We start from the raw sequence: 21029 nt of genomic DNA, 5'->3' as shown, positions 1-21029 counted from the left end.
TCCTGGGGACCGTCTGACTATATACCTTCGAGTAATTTACAGGGCCCTACCGGCGCTAGTCCGAAGGCCTTCGGCCGAGGACTAGCGTGACGGTCATTACACGTCCTTGGCATTCCTGCCAGTCACACCTGGATCTTTCTCGACTCCAAAGTTGGCACATGGATGACCAGCAGCGGGTGATCTGTGGAAGGCCAAGGATGCACCTTGAAACAGAATTGGGAATATTTCGCCGACACTCGGCGTAATACAACTCGACCAATGTTGTTATCCGTGACTTCAATGCTCTGGGAGCTCGACAAGGTACCGTGAGAACATGGACCTCGTGTATTTAAACCTGAGTGGTAGTTCCTTCAGCGCCATTCTCGAGATGCAGGCTGCACATAATCATCTTTCTCGATATCAGATCTACGATCGCCCACATTGTGTTCAGATCAACTCTCAAGCTACAGCATCATGTCTTTTCTCTTCTCGAAGCCTGCAGACACCCCGGGGTCAGCCCTCCCTGCAATCATCATAGGATGTTTCGTAGCGTTTGGTGGTGTCCTGTGTAAGTCACAAATATCTTCCGGCATCCGACAACAGTCTCCTCACTATGGTGTTGCTTCCTCAGACTGCTGCTGACGTTTACCATTGGGATGGGACAGTTGGGTATGACACTGGGACAATAGGAGGTATTCTGGCCATGAAGTACTGGAGAAACCTCTTTTCAACCGGATATATCAACCCAAAAGATAATTTCCCCGACGTGACAGCCAGCCAGACGTCGGAAATTGTCTCCATCCTGTCAGCGGGGACCTTCTTCGGTGCTCTATTCAGTGCCCCAGTCGCAGATATCCTGGGTCGTCGACTAGCAAGTAAGTTGTCTACCCATTTCACAAATCGGCAGGACAGGGTGTGGGAGGACCTATAGATTGCCTCAAGATACACTATCCCTGTCCTTGACGCACTTTTGCCACCGTCTGTGGAATCTCTCTAGAGCTTATACTAATATGTTTGTCAAGTGATCTTCAACACTGGCGTGTTTACGTTTGGCGTCATTCTCCAGACTGCCGCTACCGCCATCCCAATGTTTGTCGCAGGCCGTTTCTTCGCAGGCCTCGGGGTTGGCCTTCTGAGTGCCACGATTCCATTATATCAGTCGGAGACGGCGCCAAAATGGATCAGAGGGGCCATTGTCGGTTGCTATCAGTGGGCCAGTACGTTCCTGTACCCTGACTCCGGTTGCTCTCAACACACTGACAGGGGCCTATAGTCACGATCGGCCTCTTCCTCGCAGCGATTGTCCTCAATGCTACCAAAAACCGCAATGATACTGGGTCTTACAGGATTCCCGTAGCTGTCCAATTTGCGTGGGCCATCATCTTGGTAGCTGGCATGCTGATCCTCCCAGAAACGCCACGGTTCTTGATCAAGAAGGGAAACCCTGAAAAGGCAGCAAAGTCTCTGGCCCGTCTCCGCAGACTGCCCGTGGATCACCCTGCTGTCGTCGAGGAACTGACCGAAATCATCGCCAACCATGAGTATGAGATGGCCATTGGCACGGCATCCTACCTTGCCTGCTTCCAGGCCCCGATCAGGAAACGACTATTCACCGGCATGGCTCTCCAGGCTCTTCAACAGCTTACTGGTGTCAACTTCATCTTTTACTATGGCACGACTTACTTTACCAGCGCTGGGATACACAATCCGTTCATCATCTCCGTCATTACCGACGTGGTCAACGTGTGCAGTACTGTTCCTGGTCTGTGGATGGTCGAGCGTTGGGGGAGACGGCCGCTTCTTCTCTTCGGTGCCATTGGCATGTCTGTCTGTCAGCTCATTGTTGCAAGCGTGGGCACCGCCAGACCTGGTGAACCGGCAGCTAGCAATGCCTTGATTGCTTTCGTCTGCATCTACATCTTCTTCTTCGCCTGCTCGTGGGGTCCTTGCGCTTGGGTTGTTACTGGTACGTTCTTCCCTTCGAAAATTTTGGGCTGTTACTGACTCTCGTTTAGGCGAAATTTTCCCATTGAAAGCCAGAGCGAAAGGCTTATCCATGACCACGGCCTCGAACTGGCTCCTCAATTGGGCTATCGCCTATGCTACACCATACATGGTCAATCCTGGCCCCGGAAATGCGTGAGTACTCTCAAGAGAGCGTGTTAAACGTACTTGTCTGACTTTTGTACAGCAATTTGGGATCCAAGGTCTTCTTCGTCTGGGGCGGATTCTGCTGCATCTGCTGCGCTTTCGTGTACTTCTTCATCTACGAGACGAAGGGTTTGACCCTCGAGCAGGTCGACGAGCTCTACGCAAAGGTCAGCTCTGCTAGGAAGTCGCCCGACTTTGTTCCAACCGTCCGCTTTACCGAGGTCAAGGATATGGGAGCTACAGAGGCCCGCCGGAGCACATTAGCAGATCTTGAGCTGGCTGCGGTCCGCAGAAAGAGCTCAGCAGGCGTCCACGAGGAATATGTCAAGGCGTGAGGTCGTCTCTCAAACTTGCCTAGCCAGCGTGAGCCTTGACGACATCTACCACGCCGATAGGCAGACAAATGCAGGATGGATTTCGTGAGGATTAACATAGGAGAACGTGTACATATGAAATGTCATTTTTCCAGCCTGTGCCATCTTGGGGCCAGGTCTTGAGCAAGGAAAAATTTGGCTCGTGGGGGTGTTTGCCAGGCACGATAGTCTCTGGGAGTCCAACAAGGAGGGCGTAAAATGGGTTGGCTTATGGTATTAAATTCGCACTTTGCATGCTCTTTCTTCAAGCCGCTCCGCATATTCAAATAACCCTTGGCGAGCGAGGGATGACTTGAGAAACGGATCTCCAGAAAATACGAGCAACCATCGCCACCGTCGTATTACATGCATGGAACTCCTTCATTCAGCATAATGATTCCTCCCCCGTCCGGAAAAGTGAGTCTCCGCAGCCCATCTTTCATCCGTGCGCGTGCGCAAACGTAGCGCCAGGCAGTGGCAAGGGGCAACGAGGATGCGCGAGATGGTGGGAGATGCGCGAATAATCAGTGACAAGCTTGGTGAGGCTTGGAGAAAGCTTGACAGTCGCTCGCTTACGATTGGGGACAGTGCCACAATGCCACAGTGCTTATCTCTCACTGCGATTCGACGGGTAGACAACGAGAGCCCGAGAGCCCAATCCTCCCCCGGACCCACCAGTTGCATGTGCCGATGCGAGTCTGTCGGCTGATCGATATCATTGGAGAGGCCGCAAGGCGTTGACGTACCCATCACTGCACAGCCTCCTGCGGAGATGGCTATATCACGACCCTCCTTCGCTATCACGGACCTGGTCTCAAGACGAAGAAGAGAAACAACAGTCTTGAGAGCGGAAGAAAGTGCGACACGAATCTGGGCGGGCGTTTGACACCTTTCAATAGACTGCGGTTCTGTAGTCGGGCACTCGTTGCGGCGGAACAATGGACTCAAGCTTGAAAGATGAATACAAGGAGTGGCATCCTGAGCGACAGATTCAGGCGCAAGAAGACAAGAGCACAGTAACGGCATCAAGGACGACTCAGACCACTGCGAAAGCCCCATCGCGCGACATCAAGCAAGCGGTTGACGAGAAACTCGTTCAGCCTCCAGCCTATGCGCCACCATCACATCCACCACCTCAAAGGGCCACCAGCCGGGTAACAGCCAAACGTCCCCATACCAACCCGGTCATTGAGGCTGGAAGAGTTCGTGCGAGAGATGAGGTGAGTCTTCCGTATTTCGGCCTGCGATTACCATTGCATAACATCAGGCTCACGCTCCCGCAGCAACAAATGCAGAATGCCCTGCAAAAGCTCCAGTTCCAGTACCAAATATACAACAGCGAAATCGAACCCGAGCATGAGGCAGACTACTATTGTGGCTGTCCCATCCACATCTATCAAAGGATGAAATGGAGTCGCTACGGAGTGCAGGACATGTGGTCAAAGGCAGTCATGTATCCTGGTCAGTATATGTCTTGACGTTTCCAAGTTGCGTTATGTGAACCGAGCTGACTCGTTGCTTTGCTGCTGGGGTAGGCGAGAAGGCCTACAACGACAACCCTCAGAGCCTGACTGGACTGAGCAGGAACCCATACAGAATCCGCGTCGTGTCGCCATATGGCTACGCAAACTCCACCTGGGGAATGCAGAGACCTCGGCCAAAATACCACGCCATGTCCATCCACCAGACGATTGACCTCAACAATCGCCTAAATGCTGAAGCTCAAGCCAGGATCAACGCGCTGGAACCAGCGGTCGACATCTGGAACGATGCTGCACTAGAAGCCGCAATCTCTCAGCTGAGCATCATGGCCGCCAATGACAAAAAGCGATCCAACAAAGCGGAGGACGAGAAAGATTCAAGTGGACTGCCACAAAAGGAGGGCTCTTCCTCTACAGATGGAAGCGCGGCAAGGCCAGGCAAGCCCTCGAGGCTTTCAAGTTTCCGACAGGCCATCGGCATCAAATATTCGAAGGAGAGGGCAACGGCAAAGGTGGAGCAGATGGTGGATCAAGGCCGTAGTCTGCGCGAAACAATTCTGGCGGAGGAGGAAGGCAGGTGGCCTGATGAGCAGTGGCGGCATATTGTGGCCATATACCAAGAAAAGGTGGGCATGACCGGAAAAATCGCTTATCTTCGAGCTCGCCAGCCCATTCAATATCTTCATCTGCTCAGGGCTGGGTACTTTGAGCCAATTCCGGTGGCCTGGGCGAATCAAGCTTCCAATCCGCTCAAGTTCAGTATCGAGGCAGCGGCAGGATGGAGAGGGCTTACCCCTTCATGGCGTGGATACGAAGATACGGCCGAGGAACGACTCTACTGGGTCTTGAACCACAGAGAAGGCAGTGTCGGAGCCAGAATGAAGCCAGACTTCATCTCCGAAATGAACATGGCACGAGCCAGAATGGCCACTGCCGTCGAACCTCCACCCGAGTACTACTCGGCCACCGACACTTGTCATGTTCAACATACCTCTGCTGGCTACTCCAAGCAAGTCATGCCGAAACCTTTTGTCGCTTATGATCGACCTGAAGTGCCCACAGACGACACAATGATCCTCTTGGATGTCTCGGGATCAATGGGCTTCGATCCGGTTCGACCAAGATATGACCAGTATCTTATCACCGGCTACGCCAAATCCACGCAGCCAAAGAACAAAGGTACTTTCCCCAGAGAAACCTCGAATTTCGAATAACATGCTGACTGTGTACACCAGATGTTGCCAAAGCCATCATCCGGCGCTTCACCGATGCCATGGCCAACCACGATCACCAGTTCCGTGGCTACGATCTGACCACCTTCTCCGACTCTGCCGAATACATTGGCACCATCAACCACCAGAACCTCGATAGGATGTGGCGCAAGGTCAGAATCGGGGGCGGCACGCGCGTCATGACAGGCTGGCAAAAGGTCAAGGAGCTGCACTTCCAGAAGCACTCCGAGTCTGCCACGCACCACCCAGTGTATGGATGGCAGGCTGGACCGGAGACGCCCATGCTACGCCTGCTTCTGCTGCTCGACGGTGAAGCCACGGATATGGACGAGTTCGAGCTGGATCTGCTGGGTCTCTCGTGGGCCCACGTCACCATCTTCCTCATCGGCGTGGACGGATGCCCGCATCACCATCGCCACGCCAATGAATTGCAACGTATCAGCGACGTGAATCACCACGTGTCATTTGTCGATGCGCAGGGCAATACACCAGAGCGATTTGTGACCCATGAGCTGCTCAAGAGGCATTTGGGCTATGAGATTTCCATGACCGAGTTTGAGCAGATGGAGGAGCTGCCACAGTACACAGCATGATTTTCCCAGGGTAGATGCGCCCAGTAGTGATATGACATGGTGATGAATATTAATCTTGTTTAATATCTGGCTCGCTCGCTACTAAGTTGTGCTTCATATATCTTGTTTGGTCAGTTTGCACCGATCTTGGCATGTTTGGATTGATGCGCCGCTACATACCAAGGTAGTGAGGCACGTGAGGTTCGATGGCCTGACGACCTCCCTCCCCCTCTGCGTCTGTTGCAAGTAGCAGCTGCGGCTGTCCACTTCACCTTCGCCCTAGTAATGGTGACCTAGATCATCCTCCCACCCAGAGGACTACAATGGGCGGCAGACATGGATCCAATCTCGATCACTACAGCCTGTGTAGGCACGATCGCCGCGGTCGCCCAGCTTTCAGCCCAAGCCAATGGTTTTGCCTCCCGATTCAAAGACGCCCGCAATGACATGCAAGAGCTGCTTCAAGAGCTTGCCAGTCTCTCAGCGAGTCTCGAGAGTATGCGTGACGATGGCAACATGGCCAAATACCCGGCCTCGTTGCGCCAGAATCTCCTCGACACCCTCCGGAACTGCGACGACGTGACTACCCAAATGGGCGAGCTCTTGCGAAAGCTGTCTTCTACCGGACTGTTTGGCCGCTTGAAGTGGTCGCTCTCGAAGCGGGAAAAGCTGATGAATCTCAAGTCCAAGTTGGAGGGGCACAAGTCGGCCATTGCAATCGCCCTGCTCATTGCCTCCATGTCAGTATCTCCTCTCACTTTGGGGGTCTTGTGACATTTTCGTGCCTATTGGAGTTGGAGTAGTTCGAATAGCATCCCACCACATGTTTTCTGATCGCGGTAATGTTCTTGTGTTCGGTCCTCTCATGCTTGCTAAGCTCTTTTCTGGCAACTGATCCTGCCAGATTCGTGTCCATGGAAACTAAGGACAACACCCACAAAATCCTGAATGATACAACAGTCATGAGGCGCGAGACTGCGCAGATTACCACGCTTTACCAGTGGATGGGTTCGCTGCAGTTATTCATCCGGGATCTCAGAAGCCACGGAGATGCCGCAGAGGGCAACATGTTCCAAAGCACGGTGGACAGCACTACAACCTACACTGCAGCTTTTGTGGATCGCGATCCTTCGGGAAGATTCCGAGCTTCGGACGAGTTTTTTGACGCTCTGGAATATCCTGAAGCTGCCTTGGTTGCAGACCTTCGGGCCATGAGGCTTTCGCGAAGCAGCCAGCCGGACTTGGTCATCGCGGTCGATTTTGGCACGACCTACACAGGTATAAGCCACCTTGTCCTTGCTCGGACATACTGATACCCGTTACTGCACAGAGCTAATTGAGACCAGGCGTCGGATGGTGGGACACCAAGGGCACTCCTGGCGAGACACTCAACATCCTTCGGAGATGGCCAGGAACTGGATTTGCATCCGAGGACAAGGTAGAAAGCCGTGTCTGCTTGGCTAGTTCTTGCGAAGATCCATCGCTAACTTCAGAAAGGTGCCAACTGCGCTCGCTTACCGCAATGGCGAGCTCTTATCCTGGGGATTCCCGGCAATACGCGAGACGGACGACCATGATACTCAAATTTTTGACGCATTCAAAGCATTCCTTGACCCGTGCGTGCTGCAGACCGCCAGCAGCTTGTGGAGAGGGTCTCGGCGCGTGCCAGAAGACCCTGATCATGCCCGAAAGCTATGTCTAGATTTCTTACGGATGCTCTATGCCCACATCGAAGAGGGCTTCGCAGGGATGGTACATGGATGGCATCATAAAGAGATTGAATTCATCTTCGCGATACCTTCTGCCTGGAATGTCAACGTGATGCAATCGTTCGAGGCTCTCGTTGACAAGGCTGGTTTCGGCAGGGCTGGCCGACAGCACAGCTGCCAATTGAGCATGACTGAGGCCGAAGCAACAGTAATTTCTGCCCTTTCTCACTCCACAGTGCCTTTAACAGTAAGATCGCTCTACTTCGTCACTATCGAAAGCTCATCTCAGTGATTTAGCCCCAAGGTGTCGTTCTCGTTGCTGATTTAGGCGGAATATCAACGGTAGGTGAATTGAAGCTCTCAGCTTGATCGACGACATATTGATGGACGTTTCACCCATAGAAAATCAGTTTTCTCGAATCGACCGCTGGATCTGGCCAAGGTCAACGATTTCAGGTCCTACATCAAGCTGAAGGTGAGAGCAACTTTTCCTTCCACCACCCATTCCTGGTGTAGGAAGTGTGACTGATTTCCTTTGTCAGACTACAGTCTTGGTAGCGCAATGATCGACGTTGGGTTTCAACGGCTTGCATTTGAACGGTTGAGATACCTTGAAGCAGAGCTAGGACTTTCCCGCACCTCTATCAAAGACGCCGTGCGAAAGATGACCATCGGACTGTTCCAGACCTACAAGACCACGTTTGAGACTTCTGCGATCATCCTTCTCAGACTGCCAGTACCAGGCTTACCGACAGATTTCAATTCGAAAGAAGCCAAAGTGGAAAGGGGATGCTTTATACTGGACAGGTAAGCTAAAAGCCTTGCCTTTTTGGCCGCAATGTTTGTCAATGTGAAACTCTTAAAGGAACGTCTTTGGCATCACATCACACAATAGTTGATAGTGGCTTTCATATTCCTCGAGTCTGCTGACCGGAACTTATCCCTTAGAAATGAGCTACAACGCTTGTTCGATGACCAACTCAACCGGATATTCCAGCTGATAAACGACCAAATAGCCAGAGCACTGAGGGTGCTACCTAGATCGCCGATTGTAAGATGGCCGATATAGGCTCCCTATCTCGCTGAGCCGCAGCTCACAATCTTTGAGGCTCACATCGTCCTCTCTGGGGGCCTTGGAAGGTCTCCATATGTCATTCACAAGTTCGGCAACATTTACCGCCATCTCGACCCGTCTCCATTCATCATGCCGGCAGCGGGAGTCGTCCAACTACCAGACCCGTAAGTTACTGGTGTTGCCGACGCAACTTGGCGTCAGCAACTGATGTTTCCTAGACAGCTCGCAGTGGTCAGGGGCCTGCTCATGTCCCGTGCCCACCAGCTTGCTGTGGACCGGCTTGGTGCGGGCAGCCGACCGGTGCTGCGTGCCCGCGTGGCCCGGATATCGTATGGCATCGTATACAACCAGCTGTTCAATCCACACATGCACCGGGATCAGAATATATTTAGAGACGAAACCGACCGACGGGTGTACGCACGGGACCAAATCAAATGGCTTGTCGTTGCGGTTCGTTGCGCTTCTCTTCGCCGAGTGTCCACCAACAATCAATTCTTACTGATCGCGAGAGAATAGGGAACATCGCTGGACGATGACAAGAACCTGATCGAGATCCCCATGGTGCATGCGGTCAGCATGATGAAGCCCATCGAGACATGGTCGCACGCGATCGTCATGGCTCCACTGGGAGGGAACCGTGTCCTTTCGAAGTTGACGACCGTGACGAATCTGACGTGCAACTTCACCGACGCGCCGGCCAAGGTATTCCGAGAGCCAGAAAGCGCAACGTATTTGGAGGTGCGGTATAAGATCGCCGTGATTTTCCAACCCCAACTCGTCATCTTTGAGGTCCGGGTCGGTGGCAAGGCGTACAGTCGCGCAACCCATGAGATTCAATGGACATCTAGTACAGAGTGAAGTGAGAGAGTAGGTAGGTAGGGTGGGTGGGAGGTAAGTAGGTAGAGGTGTCTCACGAGGTTTTGCCTACCTAGCATCTAGCTGGGATCGATGCATCGAGGACGCAGACTTGGACTGGGAGACTCGTTAGGATGAAGCCGTGGTGGGAACAAATCAGATGGAGAGTATGGATTCTTTACAGGAAGGACATGTGTCTCGGTCAGGGAGGGCCAGTGAATGATCGTGGACTACTCGACAGAGGACTGAGCAGTACTTATATATGATGATAACTAATAGGTATTTACTCGTCATGGACTCGCTATACGGTACACGGCGTGTCATCTACGGCTAGTAAGTTGTTCATGGTGCAAGGATCGTGACCGGACAAAGTGATTGATAACCCCTACCTCTACCGGTAGCCGTCCATATTCAGTGAGAACGGTTACACGCGCGCGATTATATGTTGGGTCTACCCGGGTCTAGAGGATATGATAATTGATCCATTCATTGTGCTCATGCATATATGCAATGCACATTTTCATCATTGAAATCATCACCACTGTATTTCGTTGTTCAATTCATTGATCTCGTCTTTTTGTCGGTTGGCGGTCATGGATCTACCGATCCTTTTCTTCTGGGGGGGTTTGTGTTGTTTGTTTGTTCGGAGGCATGCATACATTCATGTTCGATACTGGGAGGAGATGTGACGAGGATCCCGCGTGTTATCCTCTGCCCGTCACGACCGCCTCGCTCGTGGATCCCGATCTCGCTCGCGATCCTTATCGAGAGCCAGATCCAAACGTAGACCTCGACGCAGTGGTGGCTGTGCCCCAACACTCCAACAGCCGCGCCGCGACGGCCGGCTCGACGGGGGTGACGTTGCGCGCGACGTGGACCTCCTTGTCGGCGTTCCAGGGGTTTATCAGGCCGCGCACCGCCGCGAAGGGCAGGCTCTGGGCGCACAGCCACTTGATTCGGCAGGGGCTGCTGAAGCGGTCGAGCGTGGCGAGGAACGACGACGACGACGATGCGTCGGAATCGCCGTTGGCGGTGGCGGTGGATCGGGATGCCATGTCATCAGGCGATTCTGTCCGGTTGGAGAGTGTGGTTGCGGTCGCGGTCGCGGTCGGGGTCGATAGGGAGTTTGGATCGGTTCTACTAACCGGCCATGGCAAGGGCTGCGGCTGCGGCTGCGGGTGAATCTCCGAGATCGAGAGGGACCGTGTTGGCGAGTTTGTGTGCAGATCTTCTTCCGTCGAGACGGTTTCCCTCGGAGTAGTTCTTGGTGGCCAGGACGCCTCCCAAATTATCCTCCGCCGTTCGGGTTGGTAGATGATGGAGCCGGACGAGACCGAGGAGGATGGCGACAACGACGACCACGAAGCCGTCGAGGAGCACGTCATCGTCGAGTCAGACGATGCCAGTGACTCCGTCCTCGACCTCGCGGCGGTGGGCTGTGCGTCGCATTCGAATTCGGGCTGGCTCGCCCCGGAGTCGTCCTCGACCTCGAAGCCGTGCGGCGATATTACGTGCACTTCGTCGCCGAACGGGATGAGGTCTTCGTCCTCGACGCGAATCTCGGAGCGCATGACCGCGTACCCGAAGAAACAGCCCGAGCCGTTGACGGAGAAGATCAGGTAGACTTTGCTGGCTGTCTGGAGTTCAGTTAGCCAAAAAGGCAACACAAAATCTCCCATAACGAAAGAGCGGGACACGACTTTTCACGAAATACATCATATGTGTCCTTGGATTGAGTGCATCGACGTACCTGATAGGCATGGTTCAATCGCTCAACGTGCCGCTTCGGTACATGCCACCGGCCAGTCTCGAGGCTCTGGTACAAAGCGTCCAGCGAGAAGCTCTTGAGGATGAAGTACTTCTCCTTGCCCCACGACGACCTGTCCGCCTCGGGGAAATGCGTAAATTCTTCGACCTTGCTGCGCAGGGATTTCGCCCTGTCACAGCGGACCGGACTCGATGAGGTGAGGAGCGCCTTGTTTGTGCTGGTGTTGAGTCCGTAGTTGACCTTGGTCGACCTCCCCCGAAACTCGTGGCGGATGCGGCAGTCCAGACGCCTGCCGTCGAAAAGCCGAGAGCCCGCGAGCCTGATGGCCGCGAGCCGCGCGGCCTCGGAGCTGAAATTGACAAAGGCATATCGGGCGTCCGGGTTGTACGAGACGCTGAGCAGGTCGCACGGGGCGGGTTCGGAAAAGTAGTCGCGCAGAGTCATGATGGTGGTGTTTTGGGGGATGTTGCCGACCCATAACGCGAGACCGCCCTGATATCTCGAAGGACGGGTACTCGAGGATCGAGGAGGGTTTGAATCGTCGACACCTTGGATCACTGTCAGAGATCTCCAATTCGATCCGATCTGCAGGTCGCAGTTTGGTGATATGGAATTGCAGGCCATTCCTACCTTGTCGGCACACACCACAAAAATCCATTGTTGGTTCGAGAGGAAGAGGTCGCATAATATTCGCAACCACTTAATCTTTCTGGCGACTCTAGCCTTTGAAGATGGGATATTCTCCGCGTTCAATCGCCGTGCTCGCTCCTGCAAATAATCCTTGTCTGGTCCATCTCACGATAGACATGGAGCGAGGATCTCGTTTTTGAACGTCGCACGTCTCTGTATAACGAGGAACCCGACATTTTCTGAGCAGGTATTCTCCCAGCACAGGGGCCCCGTTAAGCATGTTTTTGGTTTGTTGATTGTTAGGAATAAGGGAGAAGCCAAGAACTTGCGCCTACGAAATGTGCTCAGCCACTCTCTCTTGCGAAAGGGAAATTTGCTCACATCCGTCGAACCCACCGATAATGACAAAGCTTAGGTCCTCCCGGCCACTCTCCTTGGGTGTTGGTGCCGCTTTGTATTGCGCGCTATGCCCCAGCTGCGATGTATTGTCCTACCTCGAACACCCATTCGGTGCTCGCCAAGGTGCCCAGGAACCAAGGGCCCGGTTGAGCAGATATCCCAATATTGCACAGCTTAAGGGGGAAACCAAAAGTTGCTCACGTTATCCAGGAAGCTTGTTTGGTGATTGGGTTGTCAAGTGGTTGGGTCAGATCTTATTATACCGCCGACAGACCGGGTGACTGCTTCTGCTTTGCGAATGCTCCGACGAAGCTATCAACCGTGTACGTTCGTCCACAAGACTCTGACGCACAGCTGGCTGATTGGCCGAAAAGCTTTCTAATGTCGACAATGTCCCTTTTATTGATCCCGCGAGTAATTGGAGAGCTTCCGTTAGAGAACCATGTCTTTCCGCAACCCAGCCCCTGGAAATGAAGCGCTCACAAGCACTGGCTTCACCGACGCGTATAGACACATTCTGCGCCTAGGAGGAGGCTGGGGGAATGTAAGGTGAGGACGGCACGGCCGACCCGTTATTCGCTGTTTGGCGCAGATGTCCCTAGTTCTAATCATCTTGCCGTTGGTGCAGCGGTCCGGGCATATTGTAGGTGTCTTTTCCCTAAGAGGATAACACCCCTTTTCCGAATTCGATCGGTGGGATGTCTATCTAACCCGCGTGGTGTTTCAGCATGGCACGGGTCATCGTCTCTGGGACCTTGGGCTCCATTTTCGTGGGCATGAGCGGCGCCTCAATAGGCGCCATGATCTTTGATACCGCCACAATCCCCTTTGTGGTGTCGGCCTGTGCTGGCTTCATTCTCGGCGCTGTGGGCTTCTACCGCGATGCCGTGCGAAAGTCGCAGCGGGCACTGGATCGATTCCCGCAGTTGCTCCAGCTGCATCTGGACTCCAACTTCCCACACCGTGGCTTTGACACTTGGGACGCTTCGCGATTTCGGAGCCGTGTCTTTGGGGGCAGCTGGGTGTTGCAGAGCATGCTGGTTGCTAGCTGGATGACGGCAACAGGCGCAATTGAGGTGAGATTGCCACATCCATCCACCAAATCATTTCATATGTGATTGCTTTAGAGATTCGGCTGACCGAGTCCTGTGGGAGCAGCGCATCTACGAAGCCGAAGAGGAACGCATCCTCCTTCCTTTTGCCACTGCAGCACAGAACGTAAACGGTGATGGTGACGGTGATGACGGAGGACATTGAGCCCTGCCCAACATATTGATGCTGCAGCTGGGACAGTCTCCGTGAGGTTCTTGCTCGATTCTCTCAGATCAAGCCACGTCCATAGGGTTGGAATGACCAAACAGGATGAGTGTCGAGAACGGGGGACACGACATGTCAATGCTTGGCCAACCAAGGCTTCGGAAGATGCGGACGTCAATAATGTACTCACATTTGTACATCTCCACGAATGACTTTCTCACACACACCTACAGTACCTGCGCTGTGTTCTGAGATACTCGCTCATCACTCCAGGGCATCTCTTACCGATAGCATGTGATCGGCTCAAATAGCCTCTGCTGTCCCGGCCCCATTCACTACGTCATTGTCCAGATAAGCATCTCTTGGCGTCATTTGGTTCCAGTCGCTGCCGGCGCCGGGAATGTTTTACCCCAGACGAAGCCAGTCAAAGGCGGGGGAGGAGCAGCAGGTCAAAGGAAAAGACCTGAACTATTGGACTACTGGCTAGACTCGTACGAGCAATGCCGCCCTTGTCCACCTCTCACATGTCACGGATGCTCGTCAGGGAAGGAAGTTACTCTGCTCGTAGACAGCGAGGGGGGAAGGGGATGCCCTTCCCCTCGTACCACGACCAGCTGGCAGCTCTTTGTAATCTCCCAATCACCTTTGGCCAGCTGCTGCTACCTCTGCCTCTTGCTTGAACTCTTCTCGATATATCTCTACCTATCAATTACTTTGTTTTCCGAGTACCCTTTCTCTCCAAACACTACCTCACACATCCAGGCTCTTTCCCTTGGCCATTGTTACATCACTCACATACTCTCATCTAGGCATCAGACGACCATGTCCTCATCTTCGTCCTCGTCCTGGCAAGACCGCCGCTTCATGTTCCCTGCGGGGCGTGAAGTCCACGAAGGCACCGCCCGTCGTCTGTCAGGCTCCTCCGGTAGCGACAAGACCGCCGACTCACCCATCCTGAACAATGCCACCCCTGCCGCTGCCGCCGCTGCCGCCGCTGCCGGGGCCACACCAGCTCTTCCCGACTACCCGGTCGTGGAGAAGAAGGTGTTGTCCAACCCCGACGCGTGGGGCGGCGACCGACGATTCATGGGTATGGCGGGGAAAGAGGTGCACGAGCCGTCGAGGAGGTTGAGCGGGTCGAGTGCGGCCAAGCCGGCAGACATTCTGCCAAAGGCCAGCTCACCCCCTGCGACGAGCTCCGGGGGAGGCATTGCGGCGGCCATTGCCGGACGGAGACGGGTATGTATTGCTCCAGGTCTACAATATGCTCTCACACGCACACTATACCACCTCTCGAACCTCATTCTTCATCACTCGTGTGAAACCATGCTGACTGAGGCTGAAATGTTCTAGTCCTCTGCTTCCAACCAGGGTGGCATCTTCTCCGGCCTCATGGCAAACCGAGACGCTCACGCCGACCGACGACAGAGCTGGGAAGACATGAAGAAGCCAGAAGGCTTCAGCGGGTTCTTGTCTGGACTGGTCAACGCGAAGCCCGCAGACAAGAAGTAAACACTGGGAATACTGGGGAAAAAAATGAGTTATTGCTAGTGTGAGAGCAAGAAAGAGACAGATTGACAGGTCACAAATGTTTGCCCCACAGTGCATGTCCCGTTATAAGCGGGTGTTTGAGGGGGTTTGGGTTGGTAGTAGTGCCCGAGGGATGGCAATGCAATTTGAACACGACAACGATGGTCTCGCAAGGATAGCTCAAGGTGGGTAGGAGGGGATAGCCAGGCACCGTTGAGATGGTGTTAGGCACATGGGTGATGTCTACCAGGAAATGCAGAGCGTGTGTCGTATCGAGTGATCCGTACAGGCTTGGAAAGTGGCCAGGATTGATTCACCGACGACACGCAAACAGACACAAAAAGAGTCGAGTTGTATTACTATGACTTTAACTATGGCTTTGAAAATGACAATGAGCAACGCATACAACGCATATCGTCCAAGATTGTTAACAAGTTAACAAGTCACCGTCACCGTCACTACCACTCTGACTAGCTTCAACATTGTGATATATAAGAAGAGGCCGTGTATGTAGGTATAGATCTTGAGCGTCCTCACTTCCAGAGGCCTGTCGTCTCTTTTTCTCTTTTTCCATTTCTCCTAGAAACCCCGTAACCTTTCCTGACGAGGCTCTCCCTCTACATGTCTACCAGTCTACCAGTCTACCAGTTTACCTAGGATCTAGTATCACGAAGGCCTTGTCTTGCCCTGTCTTCTAAAGTGGTGCTAGGTCCCCGGTGCCTGAGTATCTCAGATATCCATCCATGGAGTAGTAGCAGCAGCAGCAGCAGAAATAGAAGCAGAAATAGAAGAGGTCAGAGAACATAAAGAGCAAAAACAATTTTCTGGGAACTAACCTCCTCGCTCTACCTGTCTGGGGTATCTATCTACGCAGCACAAGAATGAACCGAGTTTCTGGGGAACTCTCTCGCTGCCCCCATCCCTCCCTCCCCTTCGCTAAACCCTGGATCCTAGTCTTGACACTTCCTCTCAAGACTATCCTTAAACCTTGTATCTTGTATCTTGGATTCCTTCTCCCAGTGCTCAGAGCCAGCACACACTGCACGAAACCTGTGACTTGTGCATTGATGGCATTGACACAGTAACCGCTCAATCGGTCTTAACCACGACCTTCTCCGCGCCATCGTGGGGGGTCTGTTGTCCACTGGTCTCCTGGTCCTCACCTTCGACAACCTCGGCGGGGCGGCCGTGGAGGGCAGATCCTCTCTTGCCCGCGACGTCGAGGAAGATGGATTTGACAGTGTGGGCCATGGTTTTGCGGCCTTGCCAGAGCGGGAACAGGCCGACGCAGAAGCTGGAGCAGAAGAGCCAGAGAATGCCGACGACGACCCAGCCTATCGTGGAAAGGAGGTGTTAGTGGGGCGAAAAAGGTAGAGAAGAGAAAAAGTGACAGGACGGGAAGAGGGGAAATGTGAGGAAGGGTCCAACAGTTGGAGATTTCTTTGAAGAGAGCCAGACTGTGAAACGCAACGCAACGACAGGAGACTCACCGGTAAAGAATTTCTTGGAAAAGATATATCCCGTCCCGTACATGGGCATGGGCCACAGCACCAATAGGGCAATGGTCATGAACCCGGTTAGACTCCTTGAGATGATGGCCGCTTTGTTCAGCTTGGTCTGCTCGGCGGCTTCGTGCTCGGCTGTTCGCGCGGCAATCTCGCGTTGCATTTCGGCGTCGACGCTGGCGCGGCGGAGGATGTCCGAGTCGTCGCCCTTGCGGATCGCCTTCATCGACTCCCAGTCGTAGTTCTGTCGGCCAAAGACGAAGGTGAGGATGGGGACGAAGACGAGCGGGCTGAGCAACGCCGTCACGTTGCCCGCCAACATGGGGTTGTTGGAGCCCGTGCAGTCGACGTTGAGCACTCCGCACTCCCTCTTGGCCGTCACCAGCCAGGCGATCAAGGCGCACGCGAAGCCTAGCACGGGGGCGCCCGCGGCGGCTTGCCAGTTTTGGTCCTTCCACATCAGTGCCAGGGTGGCGGGTATGACTGCACTGCTAATGATACAGCCCTTCACAAAGCAGATGTAGTTAGCATTACATGACTTGTACTGATTGATGGAAAGCTTACCATAAGCAGATAGAGGTACCCCATGCTGACGCCGGCATAGAACAGTCCGGTCGAAAACGAGGCCAGACAAATGGCGTAAACGACACAGGCAGCGTGAGACATTCGGATCAAGAACTTGCCCGAGGCCTTGGGGTTGATGTATGTCTGGTAGATGTCGTAGGTCCAGATCGACGAGACGGCAATCAGCTCGGCAGACGAGGCTGAGGTGACGGCCATGAAAACCAGGAGAAGAGTGGCGGCTGCTCCACCTTTTCCGAGGAGGGCAACGGCAGCGTAGGGGAGGACGAGCCCTGCACTGACATCGGCGTGGGACATGCGGTTTGGGTAGGTTGGGAAGACGGGGTTGTTCTCGAGGGCGAGGGCAGCAAGACCCATGGTCGTGGCACAAAGCCAGGGGATGGCAAACCACGACAAGCCACCCATAACATATCCGGGCAATGCGTCGACAGGCGAAGCGGCAATGGCTTTGTTGTAATAGCCGTTGTCCAAGAACACAGTCCCTGGATGGAGTTAGCAGAAGGACTTGTCCAGGCTGGACACTACATTAGGCGTACCAAAATTGCCGACAATGTTGATGACAAAAAAGATAGCGCCTTCTTGACTTCGCATCGTCAGATAGCTGCCATCTTTGTTTCCATCCACGGGATGTCGTTTCGCGGCGTCCACGAGAAGTTCCCAGACCTTGCCTGGTGAGCCCGCCACCTCATTAGTGGCATAGGCGCTAAATGCAAAGACAAATATGATGACGAGAATGATAATCGTGTGCACGTAATCCGTCAAGAAGGTTGCTTTGATCCCGCCAAACATGGTATATAGAACGACACCAATTGGGAGGAGGAAACAGGCTGCGGCCGTAGGTACTCCACAAAGAGAGCTGGCCACAGCACTGCCACCAGTCAAGAGCATCGCGGTAACAAGGATGTTTGTCATGAGGCCGAAGATCAGGAAGACAACGTGTGTCACGACGCCATAGCGGGCTTTGATCACTTCCAGAAATGTGTGGGCATTGGGTGCACGTCTCTTCAACCTTGTATGGACAGTTAGTAAGAAGTTGTAGTTTAGTCACGAGCAACACTTACTCAATAGCCAAGGTCGCAAACAGCAAGATCTGGACGGTGGCCCCGGACGCGTACCAGAATGGGCCGGAGACACCGTACGAATAAGCCACACCCGAAGACTGAAGCAAGGTCGCAGCCCAAGTCCAGCTGGACACGACGGCTGCGGCTACGAGACCAGACTTGACAGTTCTCCCCGCGGTTGAGAACTCTTCAGAGGTTTGTACCTGAAGGTTGTTAGCTATATATTGGTTGGGGACCAGCCGGTACTGACTTCTCCGTGATATCTTTTCAATGCCCATGTCGTGCCAATCATGCCCAGCGCAAAGGCAAACCCGAGACCTAGGATGATGCCATATCCAAATCCTTTCGAGAGAGGAACGACAGCTGCTCCTGCAGTATCTGACATCTTGACTCTAGGATGCCTGCCTTGGCCCTTGTGACACTAGTTGCCGCAATTTCTTCGAAGGAGTCCGAGGGACGCAGATGGAGGGGAGGCTGGCTATGGTTGGTGGCCCGTGAGTGGGCTTTCCTCACCTTATATATTTCTCGGGTCACCGTCTGGCCAACGTGAAGACGAAGCTGGCGTGCAGCAAAAGAAAGTCTGGGCTCGTGGGAGAGAACTCCATCCGCACATGGCTCGTGAGCACGCGATGGCTGGCACTGAAAAATTTTCCCTGCTCTTCGCTGGCCCGATAACGGCACGAGGGGACGCGAGCGACATGACATGGTATCTGTGATCACCTGTGCGACCAAACAAGAAGCTGGGGAATTTGGTTTGGCGTGGAGTGTTCGTGGAGTGGTGGTAGAGTTGGCCTGCATATCGACGCCAAGTGCGGGCCGTAATTGCCAATCCCTGTTGGCTCACTGGAAACACTGATAAGCACGACATGGGATGGAGTGGAGAGCAGATCACCCGGTGTCCGTGAACAGGTAAGGCTTGTTGGGAGAAGTTGACAAGCTCGATTGAAAAATAAAAAGTCCATCTTATCAAGGCTAACCAGCCACGCACCCTTGGTGATTGGCTAATAATGGAGACATGCAATCAAGTGGAGAGTAGGTAGATCACACCTTGTCAGTGACAAGGCGGCGGACAAATGTGGTTGCAAGGCTGGTCGAGAGAGTTGACAAGCCCGATTGAAAAATAGAAAGTCGATGTCTTATCAAGAAAGCCCAGCCTGCCTGATTGGTCAAACTTTGACCACAATCGGATCTCGCCTCCTAGATCTTCCTTTCCTCAGCTTCTTAGCGCCTTGGCACGTTCATCTGCCATTACATAGCTTTACCAACACCCAGATTCATCGTTACCAAAAATACCTGGACAATACCATACCCCCACGTCACCTCGTTTTACACACTACCATCAAGCTCGTCTTCTTGCATATAGGGCGAACAGCGGCTCAAGCAGGGTAAAGTCTGCTCGGAGGTCAACTTGGTGATCGTACCCGCTATCGGGGCTGAATCAGCGTCAATCCACCACGCAAAAGTTCATTTCGATCACGTTTTGTCAACGCTCTGATCCGTTTGGCGAACCTGATGTTTCGATCACCTTGGCTTTCACCATGTTCCAGCGTTCGCTATCGTGCAGTGCGTGTTTGGAAGCTCGTCCGAGTGGCCGGAAGCTGCATACATGGCATGTTCACATGACTCAAAGAGATGAGCAAGTAAGATTCGCGTGAGCATGGTCGAAGGCATCAAGATACCCCATCAACTGGACCACAGCGGCGCATACCACCAGGACGTGAAAGATCGCATGGGAGCCCCATAGGTCGAATTTGCCAGGATATCGACTTTCGGGAAACCTGGTCTAAGGAACCACATGTGTCAGGGTGAATTTCTCTCTTGTATGCGAAAATGGGAGACTCACTGCATAAAACGCGGTTCCCGATAGAAGGCAGGCCGCTTTTGCCAAAGTATAAGGAAAAGCTTTTCTCATCATCCCCGACATGCCGAACACATAGAGTCCATGGATCAAGGGCGCAATACCGCACAAGCCCGTCGCCACGAACATCAGCGCTCGGAAGAGGCGATACTTCGAGCCCTGGTACTTGGGATGCAATGTCATGAAAATGGTCAATGTGCCGAAAACCCCAATCTATAAGGCGAGGAAAAGAAGACTGTTAGACTCAGGTACCAGGTCTGAGATCGAGAAAAACAAAACTTGTGCACGTGGTGATCGACTAACCATAGCCCAGTAGATGTTACGTGGCAAGGATTCACACCAAAATACCATGTATATTCCCAAGACAAGGTCCCCCAGTATGAAGATCACTACCCCCAGCATATCCAGTCGTAGGCAGAGATGTTCCACGTGTTGGGAGTGGTTCATCAAGGTGTGGTACGTCGCTGACAACGACAGACACGTGACGGCCGCCAACATGAAGATGGAGAACGCCACGAAATCGGCGCCGGTGACCCTGGAGTACCTGCTGGCAAGGTGCTGCTGGATATACCCCTCGCCGAGCAGGAACAAAACGGCCGGGATGAGGTGGGAATAGATGTTGACCGACTCGTTGTGGATATATGACCAACTGCAGAACGAAGTGTGAACCGAGCCTGAAATGGGCCGATAGCCATGGAGAATCCACGGGTTGCATTCACGTCGGTACCATTCCGGCATCTCATCGAACGAGAGAAGAGCTGGACGTCCTGCCTGCGCCGGCTTGATCGTCGTGTCGCTGGTGCGTGCCATTCCCCCGCCTTTGTGCGCCTCTGACGGCGGGCGGGGCGAAACTCGAAGACGGGGCTCGGATACCATTTGCTGTCGTGCCCGATGACAAGGTAATGTGAGGAGGCTGGATGTTGAGGGTCAGTCGAAGTCCAAGATGAAGAAAGAGGCCCCCGTCTTTGCATTGTTTCTTCCACCGCTGTCCTTTGTACCTACGGAGTCACTCCAGTTGTCCTCGCTAAGCGC

At 53.5% G+C, this 21029-nt stretch overlaps 8 protein-coding genes across 8 annotated transcripts; 5 read left to right on the top strand and 3 right to left on the bottom strand.

Moving 5' to 3' along the window:
* Positions 1-592: 592 nt before the first annotated feature.
* Positions 593-2465, top strand: AYO21_03819 (hypothetical protein; the record flags this gene model as incomplete). The annotated part of the gene is made up of 5 exons (XM_022653793.1): positions 593-854; positions 1002-1196; positions 1253-1945; positions 1995-2118; positions 2171-2465. The coding sequence occupies 5 exons, from the start codon at positions 593-595 to the stop codon at positions 2463-2465; spliced, it is 1569 nt and encodes a 522-aa protein (XP_022514036.1).
* A 956-nt stretch (positions 2466-3421) lies between these two features.
* Positions 3422-5789, top strand: AYO21_03818 (hypothetical protein; the record flags this gene model as incomplete). Its single annotated transcript, XM_022653792.1, has 3 exons — positions 3422-3944; positions 4019-5143; positions 5200-5789. The coding sequence occupies 3 exons, from the start codon at positions 3422-3424 to the stop codon at positions 5787-5789; spliced, it is 2238 nt and encodes a 745-aa protein (XP_022514035.1).
* Positions 5790-6104: 315 nt separating this feature from the next.
* On the top strand, positions 6105-9410 carry AYO21_03817 (hypothetical protein; the record flags this gene model as incomplete). The annotated part of the gene is made up of 11 exons (XM_022653791.1): positions 6105-6508; positions 6673-7046; positions 7115-7206; positions 7266-7724; positions 7775-7819; positions 7880-7952; positions 8020-8284; positions 8426-8528; positions 8586-8716; positions 8771-9002; positions 9069-9410. The coding sequence occupies 11 exons, from the start codon at positions 6105-6107 to the stop codon at positions 9408-9410; spliced, it is 2520 nt and encodes an 839-aa protein (XP_022514034.1).
* A 758-nt stretch (positions 9411-10168) lies between these two features.
* On the bottom strand, positions 10169-11799 carry AYO21_03816 (hypothetical protein; the record flags this gene model as incomplete). The annotated part of the gene is made up of 2 exons (XM_022653790.1): positions 10169-11044; positions 11158-11799. The coding sequence occupies 2 exons, from the start codon at positions 11797-11799 to the stop codon at positions 10169-10171; spliced, it is 1518 nt and encodes a 505-aa protein (XP_022514033.1).
* Positions 11800-12932: 1133 nt separating this feature from the next.
* On the top strand, positions 12933-13461 carry AYO21_03815 (hypothetical protein; the record flags this gene model as incomplete). The annotated part of the gene is made up of 2 exons (XM_022653789.1): positions 12933-13280; positions 13363-13461. The coding sequence occupies 2 exons, from the start codon at positions 12933-12935 to the stop codon at positions 13459-13461; spliced, it is 447 nt and encodes a 148-aa protein (XP_022514032.1).
* An 822-nt stretch (positions 13462-14283) lies between these two features.
* AYO21_03814 (hypothetical protein) lies at positions 14284-14973 on the top strand (the record flags this gene model as incomplete). The annotated part of the gene is made up of 2 exons (XM_022653788.1): positions 14284-14700; positions 14815-14973. The coding sequence occupies 2 exons, from the start codon at positions 14284-14286 to the stop codon at positions 14971-14973; spliced, it is 576 nt and encodes a 191-aa protein (XP_022514031.1).
* A 1107-nt stretch (positions 14974-16080) lies between these two features.
* AYO21_03813 (hypothetical protein) lies at positions 16081-18524 on the bottom strand (the record flags this gene model as incomplete). Its single annotated transcript, XM_022653787.1, has 6 exons — positions 16081-16325; positions 16482-17001; positions 17061-17560; positions 17615-18087; positions 18140-18342; positions 18390-18524. 6 exons carry the CDS (start codon positions 18522-18524, stop codon positions 16081-16083), a joined length of 2076 nt encoding a protein of 691 aa, XP_022514030.1.
* A 1239-nt stretch (positions 18525-19763) lies between these two features.
* On the bottom strand, positions 19764-20807 carry AYO21_03812 (hypothetical protein; the record flags this gene model as incomplete). Its single annotated transcript, XM_022653786.1, has 3 exons — positions 19764-19922; positions 19983-20210; positions 20301-20807. The coding sequence occupies 3 exons, from the start codon at positions 20805-20807 to the stop codon at positions 19764-19766; spliced, it is 894 nt and encodes a 297-aa protein (XP_022514029.1).
* Between the last annotated feature and the right edge of the window lie 222 nt (positions 20808-21029).

The sequence above is a fragment of the Fonsecaea monophora genome, assembly GCF_001642475.1.
Source record: "Fonsecaea monophora strain CBS 269.37 chromosome Unknown Scaff19, whole genome shotgun sequence".
Taxonomy (NCBI): domain Eukaryota; kingdom Fungi; phylum Ascomycota; class Eurotiomycetes; order Chaetothyriales; family Herpotrichiellaceae; genus Fonsecaea; species Fonsecaea monophora.
Note: the sequence above shows the minus strand (reverse complement) of the source record. Positions and strands in the feature narration are given on the sequence as shown.